The 20,364-nt window shown below is 37.3% G+C and overlaps 1 protein-coding gene across 1 annotated transcript in view; it reads left to right on the top strand.

Moving 5' to 3' along the window:
* Nucleotides 1–20,320, top strand: part of LOC128527830 (dysbindin domain-containing protein 1-like) — a 20,985-nt gene extending 665 nt beyond the window's left edge. The window contains exons 2-4 of the mRNA XM_053500440.1: nt 2,949–3,092; nt 8,823–8,957; nt 18,545–20,320. Coding sequence (XP_053356415.1) covers nt 2,949–3,092; nt 8,823–8,957; nt 18,545–18,696 — 431 coding nt within the window. The 3' untranslated portion in view covers nt 18,697–20,320. The remainder of the gene's footprint in view (nt 1–2,948; nt 3,093–8,822; nt 8,958–18,544) is intronic.
* The last annotated feature ends 44 nt before the right edge of the window (nt 20,321–20,364 follow it).

Here is a 20,364-nt window from a genome sequence, read left to right as displayed (position 1 = left end):
AGTAATATTTAAATACTGTATGTCACGTTTGAGAAAATATTTTAAAAGTTATTTTAGAAGCCATTTTCTGGTAAATAGGTTTCCAGGGCAAATTACCTGTGGGGAAATATTTCACCAACTCAGCTAACTACTTCCGTCAGCTAAAAATAAGGTATTTAAATGTCTTTTCAACCACGACCTTAATGTTGAATTTTTTTCAAACACATAAATTATTATGGTACACATATATAGTCATTTTATGCCAAGAATATTTGGCATATGTATTAATTATTTTATTTATGATATTCTGGATGACACCTTAGAAATGTGTTTTACAGTCATTGCAATAGCCTATAGTTATTAGTAGGGCATTAGTGGCTCAGTGGGTAGGTTTCTCTCCTGCCATGTGGAAGGCTCAGGTTCAATTCTCACCCAATGCCCAAACCCCAGTCACTGGATACAGTGCTGATCCCAAGCCCGGATAAAATGGAAGGGTTGGGTCAGGACAGGCATCTGGTGTAAAACCTGTGTTTGCGCAGATGGTTCCACTGTATTTTTGTTCGGGGTATCAGAATAAAGGGGTCTAAATAGAAATGCACGCCCCACTTTTCAGATTCTTTTTTTTTTTTTTTTTTTTAATAAATAAATAAATAAATAATTAAGATCCATTTATTATTTTCCTTTTATTTCACAATTATGTGCTACTTTGTGTTGGAATATCACATGAAATCCTAATAAAAGACATTTAGACCATTTTGTGGTTGTAACACGACAAAATTTGGAAAAGTTTAAGGGGTATAAATACTTTAGCAAGTGCTTCTTTTGCCATGGGAGTTTTTTTTTTCCATGTAAAAACGAAGCAAATTTTTTTGCCCTGCAACTTAAAGTGAAGATGATTGTTCATAGCTGCTGTAACATAAAAGAGAAAATGAACTAACATATTGTAGCACACTCTTCAATATAACTATAAATGGGTAAAATGCATCACACCACCATTCCATTGATTATTTTCCTGTAACTGCACTCCCCCATGTGTTTTAATCCCTTTAAAAAGCTTTCAAAAAATTCTCATCTTTAAACCATCGCTTAATCCTGATATTTAAACAATGTTTGACTCTGTTTCTTGTAGTTATTTATGAATCACATACTGATTTGGTTAAATGATCCAAAAACAGGGCTGAAAAAGTTATTATGGCAGAATCTCTGTTTATATAGCGCAGATGTTAAGCTTGTGTAGAATGTTGTTTTGGATGCAATGACACAGCTGACGGCGGCCACTGGGAGGTCTGATTCAGGTTCAGTCATTCGTGAACACTGCAACTCATGCCAGCGTTTGCTTTTGTTTAAAACAGCAAACTGTCTCAGCCCATTTATCGTAACTTACAGAGAAACACAATACACACACCACAGCCTGTGATCTCTCTGTTACTGCAGAATGTGTGCAGGAAAAAAGTGGTTTGTTTGCACTTTTTCCCAAATAGCATGAATACGTTTGAATTCTTTTTTAATTTGAATTTTTTTGAGGGGCGTTCAAGTCAAAGCAGGACTTTTAATTGTGCAGAGCAATAGAACACTGGTATAAGTAAAAGCTCCCTTAATCCCCTGCTACACTAATGCACTTATCCCAGCATTGCACTATGCATGGAGATCATCAAGGTAGAAAGTTTTCTCAGTATGCCGAAGACATCTGACACAACTGAAACCCTGGCCTCCCAGGAACTCCTTTAACGACCCAAACATGTGGAAATGGCTTGCAGTGAGGTCAGGACTGTACAGGCATGTGGCAATAACTCCCAGCAGAGTTCCTGTAATGTGCAAGTGGTGTTGGTGAATGATTGTGTGTACGGTTCCCACAGACAGACACGTCTCTTCTGCAAGTCTTGGAGAAGTTATCCATCGATTCTCAAGGATGAAGCCGGGATTTAGCAGGGATTGTCATTCACTAACATATGGCCTTCTTTAAAACATTTGCACCAATCAAATGCTTTACTGCGAATAAGAGCAGAATTTTTTTCACGATGTCAGAGTATTCCAGTAGGGGGCACACCGGAGAATTCAGACTGTTTTGCATGAAATAAACAAACTTTAAGAGCTTAGTTTCCATGTCAACATTAAAGATAGTATTCATCTCCATGCAAATTTGTCACCGTGCACCAGTAAATATAGTTAACACAGGTGGGGGTAATTGCAAACCTTGAAATATTACGGAATTTTTGACTAAACCACCCCTTCCATGCATTTTGCAGGCATTTCCCACAAATTTTGGAGAATGTGCACAAGCTACACACCAAGTGATTAAGAATACATAAGGCAGGCATTATGCATGTGCATACACGTGTTTAAAAGCAAGCATATTTGCTCCCTAAGAGTCTCATCACCTTACTGTGGTTGAAGTCTTCTGTAAATGTCAATCAGTTTTGTGCCTTAATTCACAAGAATCCTGATTTACTGAACATTTGCGAAAGTGGAATTTATACCAACGTGCAAGCAACTCTATGAAAGATTAAGTAGTTCAATTCAATTCAGTTTAATTTGTTCATTTAACCAGAGGCTTCTGTGGATCAGACTTGTTTGTCCACAGAAGTTTGCTTGTTTGTTTGCTTAATCTGATTGGGATCTAGGGAGTTTGGAGGCCAGGTAGATGGCCTTAGGCTCTTTGCCTGATGGTCTGATAAGACTTTTGGTACGTGGTGCACCTGGTTTTGGGATAACTTTCTGTTGTGGCCAGCATTGCCTTTTTTTTGCAATTTGTATTGCATTGGCTGTTCTATGGGATCAGACTGTGCCGATGATCCTGTTACCAGTCTGCTGTTGTATAATTTATAATTAATGTTAATGTCTGGACATCTTGTCCATATGGTGTGTTGCAAATACAAGGCATCTGTCTACATAATAAATATATGCTTTAAATCAGTTTATTCCCACAAGAAGTGCTTTAAGAAACCTTTTACATCACTTTACCTTGTTAGATGAGACTAAAACAGGCCAGAAGCTGCTGAAGCCCTCAACATCAGGAGAAATATCGAAGGAGCCTTTCCATCATTCCCAGGGCGAGGAGGACAGGGTCATCCCTGGACACACCCCAAGTCTTCTGCATGTCACCGACAGACGGCGTGAGTTTCGGGGTCATTTGCGGGAAGTTGGGAGTTTCTTTCTTTCTTTTGTTCTTTCTTTATTTTTTTGTTGTTGTTTTTTTTTTATTCTGAAGTTCCAGATTTATGTGAATTAACCATGCTTGTTAAGTTAGATCAGTCCCCAGTTTTGTGGAGATGAGAGTCATTTAATTTGGCTGCAACAGGAAGAAAAATTGGGGCAACAACCAAATGTACTAGTGTAATTTCAACACAACATTCAGTTGATTACATGACTTATATTTATTTATAATTTTTTTTTTTGCATCATAAACCAATAAAAAAACTTAAAATAACTAGCCTAACTGAATTTCTAGTAGTAGCTAAAGTATTTTTAAGATATTGTAGCTTTTTATCAAGTAGCAGTGCGATATATCAAAGCTAGCTTGTTAGAAATTTCACAAAAATTATACAAGTAGTTTAGTTCATGTTTTTAGTTTTAATGACTGTTATTTTAATGTTACATACTTGTTGATAAACCATGCATTTGCATAGTCACGTATTTTGTTTAAATACTTACCTACACACTGCGCATGTTACCGGAGGAACCCAGTAGGGGGCGCTCCAGAGAATTCAATCAGACAGTATTGCATGTAGGTAAACAAACCGAGGAGCCTCATTTCCATGTCGACATTAAAAATAGTTCTTATTTCCCACAATCTGTTTCGACATGCGTATTTGTCACTGTTCAACAGTAAAGAAATATCATACAGGTGGTGACAATTGCAAATCTATAATATTGACGGTTACAAACACACAAAACACTAGTCCATCTGGAAAGGTTGTTATTTATGTATGTAAAGTTATCTACATAATATGGCAAAAGTATTTGGACAAATGACCATCACACCAATGTATGCTTGTTTCCAAAACTGTTGGAAACAAACAATTGTATATAATGTCTTTGTCTGCTGGAGTGTAAAGAATTCCCTTCACTGGCACTAAGACATCCACATGTGTCCCTTGACAAAGCGAGCTCCATGAACAAATGGTTTGCCAGGCTTGGCATGGAAGAACTGTCTGCACTCAGCCCTGGAGATGGTGGTACCAGTCAAGCATTGCCGAATGATCAGAGGGAACGTGGTGCAGTGCGGTATCAAGAATCCTGCATACGCAGCACAAAAATTTTTTAATCTTGGTTTTATCTTCTATTGTTCTATTCTATATTATGATACAAGGAACATTGGAGTAAAAAGGGTCTCGGGAAGCCAGAATAAGAAAAAACTGCCTAAGGGCTTTACACGCTTGAGCCAAATTCGTACACACTCTCCACTGTGTTTGGGTCATCCAAAGCCCAGAGCTAAAAGGAGCCATTGTGTAAGAACAGAAGGAGCGCATGCTCTGACTCTCTGATACATACAGCAAGGGAACAACGCTAACAAGGCAGGCTTTATCTCCTCGTTTATTCCAAGCAAGTCTGTACCAGCACCTGCTGTGCACCAAGATCAGAGAGGAAGCAAATGAGAAAGGAGTTTAAACCACATATAATTTCAGATTGATGCATCATTTCAGTCAATGAACGATTTATTATAAAAAGCAATTTTTAATTTAAGACAGTAACAGTTGTGTGCGGTGCTCCAGAGTTTATGTCACGTATTTCCCAGTTCCAATCGCATATTGCCGTAACTTTCCACATTGTCTAGCGTTTGTTTTTTTGTTGCCATGTGCCTTTTGTTTTGAGTCATGTCTTGTCTCCTCCCTTGTCTTGTCACTGGTTGTCACCCTAGTGTGTCATTATTACTTTCACCTATTGTGAGGTTTTTTCCCCTGATTAGTCCAAGTATTCAAGTTCTTATGTTTCTTTATTCTCATGGTCAGAGTCATAATGAGAGAACACACATATCTTCTGCCACATATTCCAGCCTGAGTCAAAATGTCATGGTGATGTTAATGTGGCAATGTTACAGACATTGGGAAAATGCTAGTATTAGTTGTTTTGTTTTTTTAAAGGTTCAAATGACTTTGATGAAATGACAGAAATCAGAACTGCACTGACTACATGACGCTGGAACGACACTAAGCAGATGCTCCTAACACAGTGTTGCTAAAACAACTTCAAAACAATATTAACACCCAACCTACGATCTGAGTGGGATTTGAAAGCTTGTCAATACAGAAAGAGCACAGCGTGAATTACCGCCAGACCACTAGGGAGCTTCTGTTGATGCTAGTAAGTACATAACAATAAGCACCTCAAAAAACACAGGACAACAATAATTTACCGAAATATTAAATTGGAAAGCAGCCAAAAGGGTAAACACAAAATTCACTTAACGAGTGAGATCTGTTCTGTGAGACCAGACGTGATGTAGTTTGGACACTGTGCAACACCATATTACAGTAATTGGAGTAATTTTTGGGGCTAAGATGCACCTCTCCTTCTTAACTGGGATATGTCGTACATGTGACAAGTTACTGAATAATAATCAGCAAAAAGACTCCAAATAAAGGTTACGTTTGGAACGTTGTTACAACTATATTACAATGCGCATCCAACATTAGAAGTCATGCTAGGATTGTTGTCTGTGCAACGCCCAGTTACGAGTTTACCTGGTCTTTCTTATTTAAATATTTTTACTGCAATTTTATCAATTTCCAGTCTTTTTATCGTGAAAGTTTACTGGTGAAGCTAAATAATCAAATAACATAAACTATATGGACAAAAGTATTTGGCCAAACCTGTTAACTATTGAATTCAGGTATTTCAATCAGGCTCCGTATCCTCAGTGAAAGGTAATCCTAATCCTAATGCTTCAGCATACCAAGACATCTTGGACACACTCTGCTCCCAACTTTGTGGCAACAGCTTGGGGACGGCCCTTTCCTATTCCAACATATACTGCATAGACTATGAGGACGTGGTGTGGAAGAACTTAAGACCTGACCTCCACCCCATCAGGCACCTTTGGGATGACCTGGAACGGAGATGAAATCAGTGCCTGATCTTATAAATGCTCTACAGAATGAATAGGCATGAATGGGATACAATGTCATCGCAGGTTTGGCCAAATAGTTTTGTCCATATAAAGTGGCTAGCAACATACAGTGGCTAATGTACTGTAAATGTTTCCAGCTTAGCTGCCTGGCTAGGTATAATAAAATTTATACTCTTCTATAATTGTATAATTGTTGATATAATGAAGTTTTCTGTGAGGTTTTTGTTTACACAAAAAAAGCTGACTGGTCGTATAAAATACACCGTGTACATCAGTAGACCGGAATATAAAGTGGAGATTATCTTTACTGTGCTGTTGAATTATGTACAGTAAACACGTTAGTTAAATTTTCACTCACGTACTCACTCATCTTCTATACTGCTTTATTCTTTCTTTGTTAAATTCTTTCCTTCAAAATGTAACTTACTGTAATTATATAAACAATATACAACATTACTGTAAATGATGGACAATATATTAAATCAGTATCATCAGAATTGGCCAAATCTGTGATAATACTGGGTTGTACTGGAATGAGGCACATTTTCACCCTCTCATTGATTCCAGGTTCAATTGTTTCCAGTATTAAATCTGATCCTGTGTGCTTCAGTGTTTGCCCTGATGATGACCTCTCAGGTCTGCTCGAGTCTCATTATTGCTTGTTATCATCTCTTTGATCACCATTTCACAGTCCTGTCCTGTAATGATGCATCCAGAGCCCCAACCAGAACTCAAAACACAGCTCTCTAGATTCTATTATCTTTCTGAAAATGCCTTTATTTTATTTCAACCTTCTCTTATATATTTTCTTTAATCTCACAAGTCAGAGAACTTCTTAATCTTTGCTTTTAGTCTGAATCCGACCTTCTTGTGCATCGCAGTGACCCGATTTCTGGCATACTGTAAATGCATGTATCCCTCTTCCAATGCACACGTTTTAAATAGGTTTAGTTAGGCTTGATTTAATTTAGGTTAAGCCTTCATGTTTTCCTGTCCCAACAGAATTTATGGTTATGATACAGTCCTATAGTTTTCGTATGTATAATATATTATAATATGTATTATGTGTACATTAGAATATAGAACAAAGAGCTACTGGGATTGTGCATGTGATCAGGTGAACACATCTGTTTATGAGCATCATCATCATTAGATCCTACTGAGAATACCAAAATAGATGAATTATGGAGACTGCCAACATCAGCAAGAGTTGGCAGAATTGAAGCTTGGCGTAATTAGGTCTGCGTGAAAGAAATAAGAAAAAAAAAAGAAAAAAATATTTTTGTTTAAATATGATCACTGGGCGTGAGCATAGTATTCTTTGTAATTTATTAATTGACTTTAATAGGTACAGCCTCCATGCTTCATCTGTTCCATGATAGAAGGGAAAAAAGTGTTAGTGATCAATTATTGAAGCAGAATCAGGGTGAGATTCCGGGCTGTGGGCGGGGTAGATGGGGGGGATGAGTGGTATTGGGGGGGGGGGGGAGTAGGTGCGATGGGGAGATGGGGGGTTAAATAACACAAGCAACCTGGCTGAAGCTGCAAAATCTGTTTAAAATGTGGATGATAAGAGAAGGAGGAGAAAATAGTGCACTGCTTGAATTAAATTTCCCCTTAATCTAATTCTCAGGCTAGATTACTTTCATATTTCTGTTTCTTCTTTTTTTATGGTTTACTTTGTCTTCATTTTTCCCACCCCCTCCCGCTTCAGGGGGTTCAGCGAAAGACAGGCGTGGGTGGACTCCTCCTGCGTGCTCTCTCTCTCTCTTTCTCCCTCTCTCTCTCTTTTTCTCCCTCTCTCTCTCTTTTTCTCCCTCATAAGCACACAGCAGGTGCAGCTCAATCCCCCAACTCATCCATATCCTGAGATGTCCTTGTTCCCACGCAGTATATATATATATATATATATATATATATATATATATATATATATATATATATATATATATATGTTTTGTTATTATTAATAATAGCTTGACGTTATATATAAGTTCTAAAGAGAACGAAAATGTAATACTTGCTTAGAGCTGCTGTCTAATTTCCTGTGCAGATCTTTCGGGCAATTAAACTCAACTATTTAAAAATAAAGACACATCCATTTTAGCTCATTGGTAGATTAAAATTTGAAAGCATTGTTAAATCCACTGTGGTACAAGATGAATAAAACCATCAAAGCACCGTTAACACCCTGAATATTTATATCTTGTTTAACTTCTACATAATTATTGCCAGGATAAATGTTAAAAAAATAAATAAATAAAAAACACGGTGAAATAATCAGTTGGACCAAAGAATGTGTTTCACTGCCTGTTTTCCCATCTTCATCTCCATCATCAAACACCAGTAGGCTGCACTCCGGGCTCTGCTAATTGATCAGCCTGGCCTTCATTAATCCTGACCCTTACTGTGAACACATACTGTATGCATGCATACATGACTGAGTGAAGAAAGAGAGCATCTAGAAGAAACAAAAATTGCCAATGGCGCATCTTCTATGTCTGGTTCACCCCCAGGGAATGAAGACTCATTAAGAAACCTTAACGCCTGGAGAGTCTGTCTGGTTCAATACCTGTCTTCTTATCTTCTCTCTTTATAAACAGAACAGGAAAAGTGTAAGGCTTTAAGAGAGGATAAAGAATGTTAGCGGTTTCAAAGGAGTTTTTATTTAGAGATCTACTCTACAGGAAAAAGGGACAATATTTATAATTCAAGTGACATCAGGAACGTTCCAGGTCTGTTACTATATTTAATTCCTAATGATGATGTGTTGCAGAGCCTCTGAGCAGTGTGTCCTCTCTGGAGGTTCACTTCGACTTGCTTGACCTGACAGAACTCACAGACATGTCTGACCAGGAGCTGGCCGAGGTCTTCCTCGATTCTGATGAAGAAAACCCTGAGTCACCTGCAAGTGAGTGCATCATACACTCCACATCAAGCAATATCAAGTAGATTAATACAGCAAAGTATATTAATCATGATTACACTATACAACCTGCTTTTTAAACAATCATACCAGGTGTACAACAAAGGAAAACATCTAACTTTAAAAATAGACCTAAAACTAGTGATGCGACCCAGAAACAGATCACGAGTTGTGTTATTGTTTTTCTCCTCATGAAACAGTTTTTTTAATTTATTGATAAGAAAAAAGTTAATTTTTCCATGAAATTTAGTAATTAGTTTATTTCTCCCTTTCATAATCAGTGGCAATAAGTACAGTGGCACTTAAGTACAAAGCACAACAATATTTCCCAAAATACAACTGTTTCATAAACAACATAAAAAAAATAAAAAAATAAAAACACAATGGCAATCCCAAAATAAAAACAAATAATTTTTCAAAATATAAAAACATTTTTCAAAAAGCAAAACATTTCCCAAAACACAAAATTTTTACAAAACACAAGGGCATCTCTCAAAAGATAACCCACCCCCCCCAAAAAAAAAAAAAATATATATATATATATAAAACCTTTTTTTCCCCAAATTTAAAAATATTTCCTAAAACACAACATTTTATGTTTGTGTTTGTGTTATTGGAAATGTCATTGTGTTTTGTGAAATGTTTTTATGTTTTGTTTATTTTCATTCAGTTTTGTGCTTCAAAAGAACTGTATATTTGTTTAAACAAGAAATTATTTGAATAAAAAAAAATTGGTAGCCAAATCCTCCTGAGTTTGTGTAAATTCACACATTAAAAGACTCATGTTAACTTCTTCCACTTGATCATAGCATTTGTGCGGATTACTGCACTTTTCTATCTGGAATGTGCTCTTGAGTTATCAGTTGCTAATTTTTATTACATTTACAGCAATCAGCTGACTAATAATGTGACATTCATTTGTTATTTGTTTGTTTGTTTGTTTGTTTGTTTGTTTGTTTGTTTCAGTAGTAGTAGTATGTATGTATTGTTTAAATATTTTTGTGGAAGTGTGTCAAAATACCGTCCATGTCAGCTATTCAGGCTTTAAATTTTTTCTGATCACTCTTCTCCTGATCTAAACTGTGTGTGCATTTGACCTTTTATAAAAAGTTTTTTAGGCGTCACCTTATGCAAATGAGCTGTGTCAGGAACGCGCTTTGCCCTTTATGGGCAATCAACATAAATACAAAAATACAGAGAAATGTAGTGTTTCCCAAATGCGAAAAGAAGTTCAGTTTGGTCCAGGTGATTTGTACACACAAGTCTTACTGAACAAGTGATAAATAAGTTTTAGTTTTTTAATTGATTGATTAAAAAGAATGGCATTAAGGCAACCCGGGGGAAAAACTCTATCTATCCAGAAAACGTTATGGGATGATAAATGCAGGTGGCATTGTGGTGTAATGATTAGTGCTATTGCCTTGCAGCTCCAGGTTCGATTCCTACCTCAGGTCTGTGTACATGGAGTTTGCATGTTGTTCCTGTTCTTTTTGGGTTTTCTTCAGATACTCCGGTTTCCTCCCACAAACCAAAGACATGCAGATTAGGTTAATTAGTTTTCCAAATTGATTATAGTGTGTGAATGTTGATCGGAGGGCCTGCCACTATAATAAAATGGGAATAAACGCAATGGTCGCCATTGGCTTACACAGTCTCCAGTTGGACTACCGAGATTCCTGGATAGATGGATGATACCGTAAATGCAGAATTATTATTTTTGTTTAGTCATACCTTTTATTTCTTTTTTTATGTAAAGTCTTTCACATCTTTTGAGGCTACATGGTTTTCCAACACGGTTAAACAGTTCACTGATTAACAACATGCACTGATGGTTTTAAATAGCGACTGGATTGGAACACAGTCCAATCTGAAAACTTGGATTTCAACATAACCCCCTCCTGTGTGTGAGAGAATGTAACAGCTTTAAAGCAAACCAACAGCACAGAGACCAGCCATCTGTCCTGGAGTGTGTGTGTGTGTGTGTGTGTGTCAGTAAGCCCTGCTCATGTCTTAATATGCATTTTAATAAATTGGACTGAATCAACAAAAATTTAATTCTTCAGGTTTACACTCATTAACGAATTAATTGCACTCATTTGTTACACTCAATCGTTTTGTCATCACTCGGGCAGGAAACTCAAGGTTTGCTCCCACAAGAATCTGCCTGGTAACACAAAAAGAGATGCTTAATAACTGCAATGCAAGCACATAAACACTTCTGTTGTTAATATTACATTTCTCCTCCAAGATAAAATTAAATTGTCTTAAGACTTTAATGAAAAACACTAATTAACTGAAATTACTACAATTTTAGGCTCTTAGAAATACTTACCTTTGATGTAATCTTACATATAGGAATTCCTTTACCACAGTGAGCATTGCATTTTCTTTACAATACTTGTGCTGTGTATTTTCCTATAACATTGTGGTGACAGCACAGCTGCTGTGGGCAGCCAGTCACACAAATTACACACTCTCTCTGGCTGCTAGTGCTGCTAATAATGAACTTTTCCAGCTTGCAGTGTGCGTCGATAATATAAACAGCTCCGTTAACCAGCACGGGGTGCGGGTGTGACGTGTGGACAGGGGATAAAATGGGTGCATTAAGAGAGGAAAAGCTGTCAGACAGACACTTTACAGTAGTGAGGCTCACTGAAGAGGGCTTTTATCCTCACCTAATTATACAGGGCACTTGCTAGCTATTCGACTATTCGGCCATTACAATATGTCAGCCTTTGGTAACAGATCAGTGTATTAGCAGGTGCAACATTGGCGAAAGCATGCAATAATGAGGTGCTGAGTATTTTTAGCCAAATTTAGGTATTACTTCAGGGTATTATATGGATGCACAATACAGTAGCTGATAGTCTACTTTAAAAAATCTGGAGTGTTTACTGTATATAAATGTTTATGTTGAGATTACCATTTTTAGGCATTGTTTATGCTCATGCCATTTTGTAAATATACCTCCAATCAGCCATAACATCATGACTTCCCGTATAATTAACATTCACGTTTTGACATTTGGCAGATGCTCTTATCCGGAGCGAATTACAAAAGGGCTTTGAGGTTTCTGTCGTGGATAAATGATAATTATTATGAGTTCCTTGGGTCATTATTAGTAGGTCTAATAATGAGTAGGTCACCCTTGTGCATCCAAAACAGTCGATCCATCAAAGAATTGGCTCCACCAGACGACTAAGCAAGTTGCGAGGTGGGGTCTCCATGAATTCGACATCCCACAAATTATGATTTGGTCTGAGATTTGGAGAATTTGGAGGTCAAGTCAACACCTCCTGTGATTTCCTCCAATCAGGGAATACTGTTTTTATGAAGGAGTGACTTGGTCAGGAACAATGTTTAGGTAAATTACAGGATCCATGTTTTTTTCTAGAAGAACATAACCCAGAGAATCACTCTGCATCCTCTGGCTCTTTCCATAGTACATCCTGGTGCCATCTCTTCCCAAGATAAGAGGCGCACATGCACCTGGCCATCCACATAATGTAAAACAAAATTTGATTCACCAGTCCAGGCCCCCTTCGTCCATTTCTCCGTGATCTAGTTTTGATGCTGACGTGCCCTTTGTAGGTGCTTTTTGCACGGGACACGGGTTAGCATGGGACACAGGTCATATATATCTTGCTTCTCGTGAAGGAAGGAAACATGGTACATACGTGTAGAGGCTGTTGTTTAGTCTGGAGATGACGGACTGTTATTTAAATATCAACTCTTAACTATCAACCCGTCATCTCCAAACGAATTCTACACTAATGCACCGTGTTTCCTTTCTTCATGAGAAGCCAGATGCATCTGTAATGAGCCTGGAGAAGAGTGGCAGCTCCTGACTGCACAGGTGCGAGCGCAGTAGAGGAGAATGATGAGGAAGAGGAGGAACAGGAAGAATGGCAATAAAGCCAAATACCGCCTACGCACTGTACACTTCAGATGGTTTAATTGAAACAATGGCAGAACGGCTGGCCACTTGTCTAGCCACTTGTCTGGAAAATGAACGGTTTTACATGTGGCTAATGAGTTTAATTGGACAGCCATGAGAGACCCACCATCGCAGCACTCTTCCGGTTGATTGTCTCACAGATGGCATGAATGGAGATATGAGTGTTACCTTGTCTAGGACATAGGCACACATGATCCTCACACTGTCACCACTGATGAGTTAATTCTGTAAATATTAGCTTAAGTGAAACACTTGATGGATGCAAATTACAGGGAACATGAATGAGGCTTGATTTACTGTAATTAATCAAGTTATCGCATTATCAAGTTGATAGTAACAAGTATTTTTCCATGTAATCTAAGAATAATGATGAACAGATTTAAAAATATGTTAATTTTTAGCAAGGTGGCACAGTGGTGTGGTTAGCATTGTTGCATTGTTGTCTTGTGTGCATGGAGTTTGTATGTTCTCGCTGTGCTTGGTAGGTTTCATCCCACAGTCCAAAGACATGCAGGTTAGGTTAACTGCGATGGATTGACCCTAAGTCTCTTGGGATAGCCTCCCTCATACAGTCCTGACCTCACTCCAAGCCATTTCTACATGTTTGGCCCATTCATGAAATTCATGGGAGGCCAGGGTTTCAGACATGAAGCAGGCAAAACATATGAAAACTTTCTAAGTTGATGGTATCCAAACAGTAGTGAAACACTGGCATAAGTGCCTTAGTGTAGCAGGGGATCATATAGAGAATTAAAAGGATGTTTTTATTCTCATTTCTGTGTTCCATTATTATGCAAAATCGAAAGTCTCTTATAGAAACATGAAGGTCCTATTTGATACCATACCAAAGATTTAAGAGGTAAATTACAACCAAAAAGATGGGCACATTTTTAATGGACTCCTTAACTGACCCAAAACATTGGCAAAACTAGTTGGCACCTCTCCTGTTCCTGATGGCTATCGATATTGGATCATGTAAGAATCAACAAAATAAAATGAGATCAAGTGAACCCTATGGTAACAGCTAGATGACCTCAATTTTGCAAATGACATCGCCCTTCTCTAAAGTACAAACCAACAGAAACAAGATAAAACAGCATTAATGACATAAATTCCACCAAGAAAACCAAGATAATGAGGATCAACTGCACTAACCACAGGACTACAAGAACTGCAAGAACTATCAGGGTGTGGAAAGATATCTTGGAACAAGTAACATCTTAAAAGCATGGTAGGTATTTATGGTGGAGAAAACAGTGAAGATATCAGAGCTAGGATGAACAAAGTTATCCTATCCTATGATATGGTTCCAAAACATGGAGAATCACCAAGAGAACAATGTAGAAAGTAAGAAGTACAGTATAGTAAAGATCAAAAGGTCAGATCTTATAATCACTGAATTTTTATGGGAACAAACAGAGGAAGAACCAAAGAGGAACTAATGCTAAAGATGAAAAGGATGTATAGGTTATTCCCATGCAAACAAGCAAACAAGTTAAACCAAGCATCATCCTGGAACCCTAAAAAAAATAAATGAATAAATAAATATATAGGACACTCAATAAGGAAAAGATGTAGAGTCGGAAATCATCACTGGCCTATATATGTATATATACAGTATGTATATATGTAAGTAAATCATTGTCGTTCAATGTTGTTCAAGTCCCGCTGAGAGGTCACCACGGTGGCACGTCTGATCTGCACATAACTTGGCACAGGTTTTATGCCCTTCTTGATGCAACCCTCCCATTTTACCTGGGCTTGTGACTTGCACTGCATCCAGTGGCTGGGGTTTGGGCATTGGGTGGAAATTTAACCTGGGCCTTCCACATGGTACGTGCAAAAACTAGTATGTAGTACTAAGTAGGTAAATAAACTTAGCAACATGCTTTTTCGAATAAAATGGAACTTAAACAAGATGTCTTTTATTAATATTTAATGAGTCTTTGCTTTAGACTTAATTAAGTACAATGAATCACTATATTTTTCACCCCTATCCTCAATCTAGTACATAATATAGATAGATGATGTTTTATGCATTCGGTTTTTATCTCAGCACACACCCTTGTTTTCTACTCCTTGGTTATGAACTCAGTAGTACTAAAAAAAAAGACATTTGTTGCTTGTAGTCATGTACGCTGTCTTTTCAGAGCCGCGAGCATGTCTGTCCATCACTACGGCAGCATTTTACCATCCTACGCCTCAGCTGAAGCGTGCAGCTTTCTAACGGCCATCATATGGGACAAAGCGGAGAAGACACAGACAACATATGACGTGTGTTTTTGGAGCAGTTGGAAGCCTGACTCACTGCTCTTTCTGACAGATTAAATGCCAGTCGAATCAAATAGAAGTAGAGCATTACAGCGTACCGTTCTTCTAAAGAGCAGAAATTGCATCACAGTCAGAAGGCTGGTCCTGAGAGAGAGAGACTTTAAATGCCAGAAAGATGGAAAAAAAAACTCCTTTTGTAATTACATCTCCAGCATTTAGCAGACGCCTCGATCCAGAGCAACTTTGTCGTCTCTGTCTAAAAATGAATCGAGCTCACCGAGTACAGGAAGAAATGAAAACACAGCAGAAGAAAAAGAAAGTTCATCCCCAAAACACAGGTGCCAGGACAGAGAAGAATTTTTATACTTGTCCCTTGAGACATTGTAGGACAAGGTCAGATTCAGGTCAGGTTTTAGCTTTGTAGGCAAACATTCTTGTTTTGAAACTCATGTGGCCAGGTACAGCAAGTCAGTGGGGTGAAGTGGGAGGATGGAAAGAAATCATACAGGTGTACTCTGGTCCAGTTACAAAAGTCACATGGCGGACAGGAGCGCCAATGTCCATGGTTAAAATGGCAAGGAGTTGATCAAGTTGGGTAGAAACGATCCTGACCCTGTAAAGGAGAAACTTGAAAGGTGATATAGGAAATGAGAATATTAGATATTTGTTAAGATCAATATAGTCAATATATAGTGTCTATATAGTCAATATATAGTGTCTATATATATATATATATATATATATATATATATATAGTGTCTATATATTAGGGCCGAGACTCGATTTAAAAAAATAATCTAATTAATTAGAGGCTTTGTAATTAATTAATCGAAATTAATCACATTTTAATCGCATATAAATATTTGACCTGAGAACAGTGAGAAGTTTTTTCATATGGATTTTTAGTATACCATTGAATAATAACTGAATACATAAGGTTAAGCAACAAAATATTGTTTATTTTTGTTCAACCAAGTCCAACAGACCAGTGCAATATTGCCATTAGGTGTAGCAATAGAATATATAATAATAACGCTATAATCCCAGTATAATCGGTCCGCCGAACGTTCCACGGTGCAAAAATAAGTGTGATTAAAATGCGTTTAAAAAAATTATGCGTTATTTTTATGTAATTAATTCATCTAAATTAACGCGTTAAAGTCCCGGCCCTAATATATATAACGTTTTGTATTATAGTTATAATATAAAGTATTATAGTTCTGTATAAACTTACAAAATTTAACAGTATGTTAACAGTGATAGTTGCTATTAAAAATAATCATTCAAAAAAACATTAATGAACATGGAACCAAACTTTTGCATTCAACTGTTAAACTTAAAGTGAATCTTGATGTCTGAGATTTAATCATGCACATAAAAAGTGAGAGAGTGAGAGGGGAAACAGACAAAAGGCGAGTGTCAGTATGAGACCAGACCATTACAGCATCCATATTCATGAGCCATCACTCACATGCCACAGCGGCGTACTTGAATGAACTTGAAGCTGATTGGGATTCCAAGTATTACCTGATCAAATGTCTGCACATATTATGCAAAGTGCAACAACGCACATCAAGGTCAAAAGCTAAAGCAGCGTCTGTCACATGCACTCAGAGTGTTCTCTTTTTTGCTTTAATTCAATTAAAACTCCAAAGTGTTTTTTTTTCATTGCTGTCACCTCCAGGGGCCTAATCCGATTCCCGCCTCAGGTCTGTAGTTTGCATGTTCTCCCCGTGCTTGGTAGGTTTCCTCCTGGTACTCCAGTTTCCTCCCATAGTCCAAAGACATGCAGATTAGGCTATGTGGTGTTCCCAAATTGCCCATGGTGTGTGAATGAGCATGTGAGTGTGTATGTATGTGTGTGTGCCCTGGGATGGACCGGCACATCATCCAGGGTGTACCCTGCCTTGTTCCCTAAGTCTCCTGGGATAGGCTACCCTGAATACGGGATAAAGCGGTGAAGACGATAAGTGAGTGAGTAAAACTGGGAATTATCTATGTAGAGCGCCATCTTGTGGTGCTGCAGCGCATTATTCAAAATTGTTTACATCAACTGTACCTGTAGAATAAAATTCACGCAGGTTTTGGGATTTAGATAAAAATTGATTAAATTATGAAGTGATGTTTAAAAAAAAACATTCTGAAAAAAACACAATTTTCCCAATTTAGTATTTCCATTTTGCTTGGGTTTTTTTTTGTTTTTTTAACCTTGTACACTTGTAACATCATTAAACTGACAGCAATTATTTTTGAACCATTAATTTTATTTATGAATTGCAAAACAGATTTTTTAAAAATAATAAAAAAATTATTTCACAACCAAGAGGAATGGGGTGAAAGCTAGTGCAACGATTTGTATTTGCATCTGGTTACTGCTCCAAATATACATTTTTGTATTTGTGCTTAGATCTGACCCTGTGTGGGTGTGGCTTAAACATTTTTTTTATCATTTATATGACTAATAAATTATGGATAAGCACCACACAAACTGGTCTTTAGCTGTGTGGAAGGTTTCATTTTTGACTGCATGCTGGCAAGCAGAAAAGTCCCAGTCGCATGAGATACACCGAGTCCCTGATTGACCCCAGTATGTTTACATAATGTGAACACACGGGCCCAGCTTAAATCTAATTTGAAAGCTAATTGTACATAAACACAGAAGTGGCAATCATGTCTAGAGTGAAAACATCTAAAAGTTTCCGCTAAATGCTCTGTGCACTTTTTCAAGCTTTGTTTATTACAAACATCCAATCGGTAAATACGAAGATGGGTCAAAAATGATTCGCACTCTGGCTGAATTCATCATTTTTTGACATTATCACCAAGTGAGGCATCCATTTTTGTGCGCACCACGGTTCCAAATGAACTGATGTAACACATGCACACCTGCACAGCAGTGACTGGGGAGACGGTAGCTTTGAATAGAAAGCGCTGATGAGACAGTGAAATTTTAATATAATCATCGTACAGATCATTTTTGACCCACCCTCATACAATGCATTCTTATTAGTTTTCATGCCCAGAGTTTTTAGCACAGAATCATATTAATCAAGATGCCAACTACCAACTGCAAATTGCTGAAAAACATAAGAGAAATCCCTGTTTGTCAGTGTAGCAATGTAGTATCCTGTGTAGCAAAGGTAGAGAGCTGAAAGGAAATCTAAATCACCAGGCCGTGTCTGACAGCTCAGCCATGTGGATCATGCAAAAAAAAAGTCTTGTGCACTCTTCTCTCTTTTCCAAACATCTTTTCTACCATGGGGTCAAAGTGAGACGGCATTACAAAACTGAAGTCTGACTCCATTTATGTGTGTGTGTGTGTGTGTGCTTGTTGTGTTCTCAGGTTATCACCACCACCCAGGCAGAGGAAGCTACCTGCGCTCTCCTTCTTGGTCACGCTGCAGTAAACCAGAGCAGTCTCTCGAGCGGAAGCACCACAGCGATTCAGACAGCGCCGAGTCCTATCACAAAACGGAACGGCCCAAAAAACCCTGAGAGAAACACAACTCATGCAGCAGGGTTAGATTAACACACAGATTGACCTGTGGGGTTAAAAACAATGACATATGATCTCACGCCCTCCTCCTGCAGGAAGTCTGGCAGCAATACAGAGCCACACACACAGCCCTGGTTGTGTCTGTGTCCAGTTCGAGAGCGAAGCTTTGAGTGAAACAGGAGGAAGTAGGACAGGAGTTAGTGAGACATTATAACATCTTGTGTTTGAGTGACGTGTAATTTGCTGCTTTTAATAAAGTAACAGGATGTAGTGAGTGTAAATAATAATGATTCTTAAGGAAGAACTGTAGATTAAGGATTGTAGGTCTCTCTCTCTCTCTCTCTCCCTGTCTCTCTTAGAAGCCAAGAAACTTTTTTTTTTTATTTCAGAATAAAATAAACGGTTAACCATCTCTACAGTCAGAAGTTGGACTGAAAATTGAATTTAGGTTTTGTCTGATAATTACTATTAAAGAAAATTAAAGGCACGCCAATAGATTATGGCATTATAGCATGTAAACTTGACTTTTTCTTTTATGCAATTTTTTTATTTATTATTATTACAGCCGAGGAAGTGTAAGCACTGAAATATTACAAATCTTACAAAAGATTTTACAAAGATTCTGTTTTTTAAAAACCAAACTTTTAAAGAATCTAGAGCTACATAATCATCATGAAAACTGACTTTATTCCCATTTTTCTATATTTCCATTCACACTGTATGCATTTATTATTTTATACATTCAAATCTGCTCTTATTAAAGATTACCAAATAATCATAGAGTTCATAGGTCAGGTAGAGTACTGTCCAAAAGTCACCATATTATCTTTAGTACAAAGTTTGTAATATATAATAAATATAAATATATATAATTTTAAATCAAGCAAAATATTACATAACGACGGTTTACAGACAGAAACAAAAACCTAATGTCTATAGACTCCTGGGTGTTGCATTAAAATAGAAAGGCATGAGTGTGACAAAGTTAATAGAAGAACTCATATTGTCCAGCATTCTCAGTGAACAGTTGGGCACATACAAAAACAATACTGCCGTAAGTAAAGATGCCTTTATAGAAACTTCTATAAAGAGCACTAAAATAGTCAATATTTTAAATATTTAAAAATAATTAGTAGTGTTAGATATCGATGTGTAAAGTTTTATAAGTCAAACAGCTGGAGGTTTTACTGAGTGTGCTGGAGAATGTGTCAAAGTTCTTCTGGTAACATCTGAAAACTGGTCTGTCATGTAACATATTTTTTTTATAGACATGCACATTCTTCTGTACTGTTATTTATTTATTAATTTTTAAGTTTGGAAACATTGAATGGTGGTGTACAAAATAATGCCTGCATGATTATATAATATATAATTTTTGTACTGAAGATAATAAGGTGCCTAAGACTTTTGAACAGTACTGTATATACTGTACATCGTTACCTTTAGACATTGTTACTGGTGACGGAAGTGACACAGTACTGAATGTATATGTAGCAGTAATATACATATAGCTCAGAATGTGCTAGTAGACAGATGAGATCCTTTTGTAATTTTGTCAGTGTTTTAATGCGCTGGGTGCCTCATCTCATATCACTGACCCTTTGAATGTTTTAGCCACCAGCATTAACATCTGTATAATTGTATAATGTATTATTGTCTTGAAATCC

The sequence above is a fragment of the Clarias gariepinus genome, chromosome 7 (assembly GCF_024256425.1).
Source record: "Clarias gariepinus isolate MV-2021 ecotype Netherlands chromosome 7, CGAR_prim_01v2, whole genome shotgun sequence".
Classification (NCBI taxonomy): Eukaryota; Metazoa; Chordata; class Actinopteri; order Siluriformes; family Clariidae; genus Clarias; species Clarias gariepinus.
Note: the sequence above shows the minus strand (reverse complement) of the source record. Positions and strands in the feature narration are given on the sequence as shown.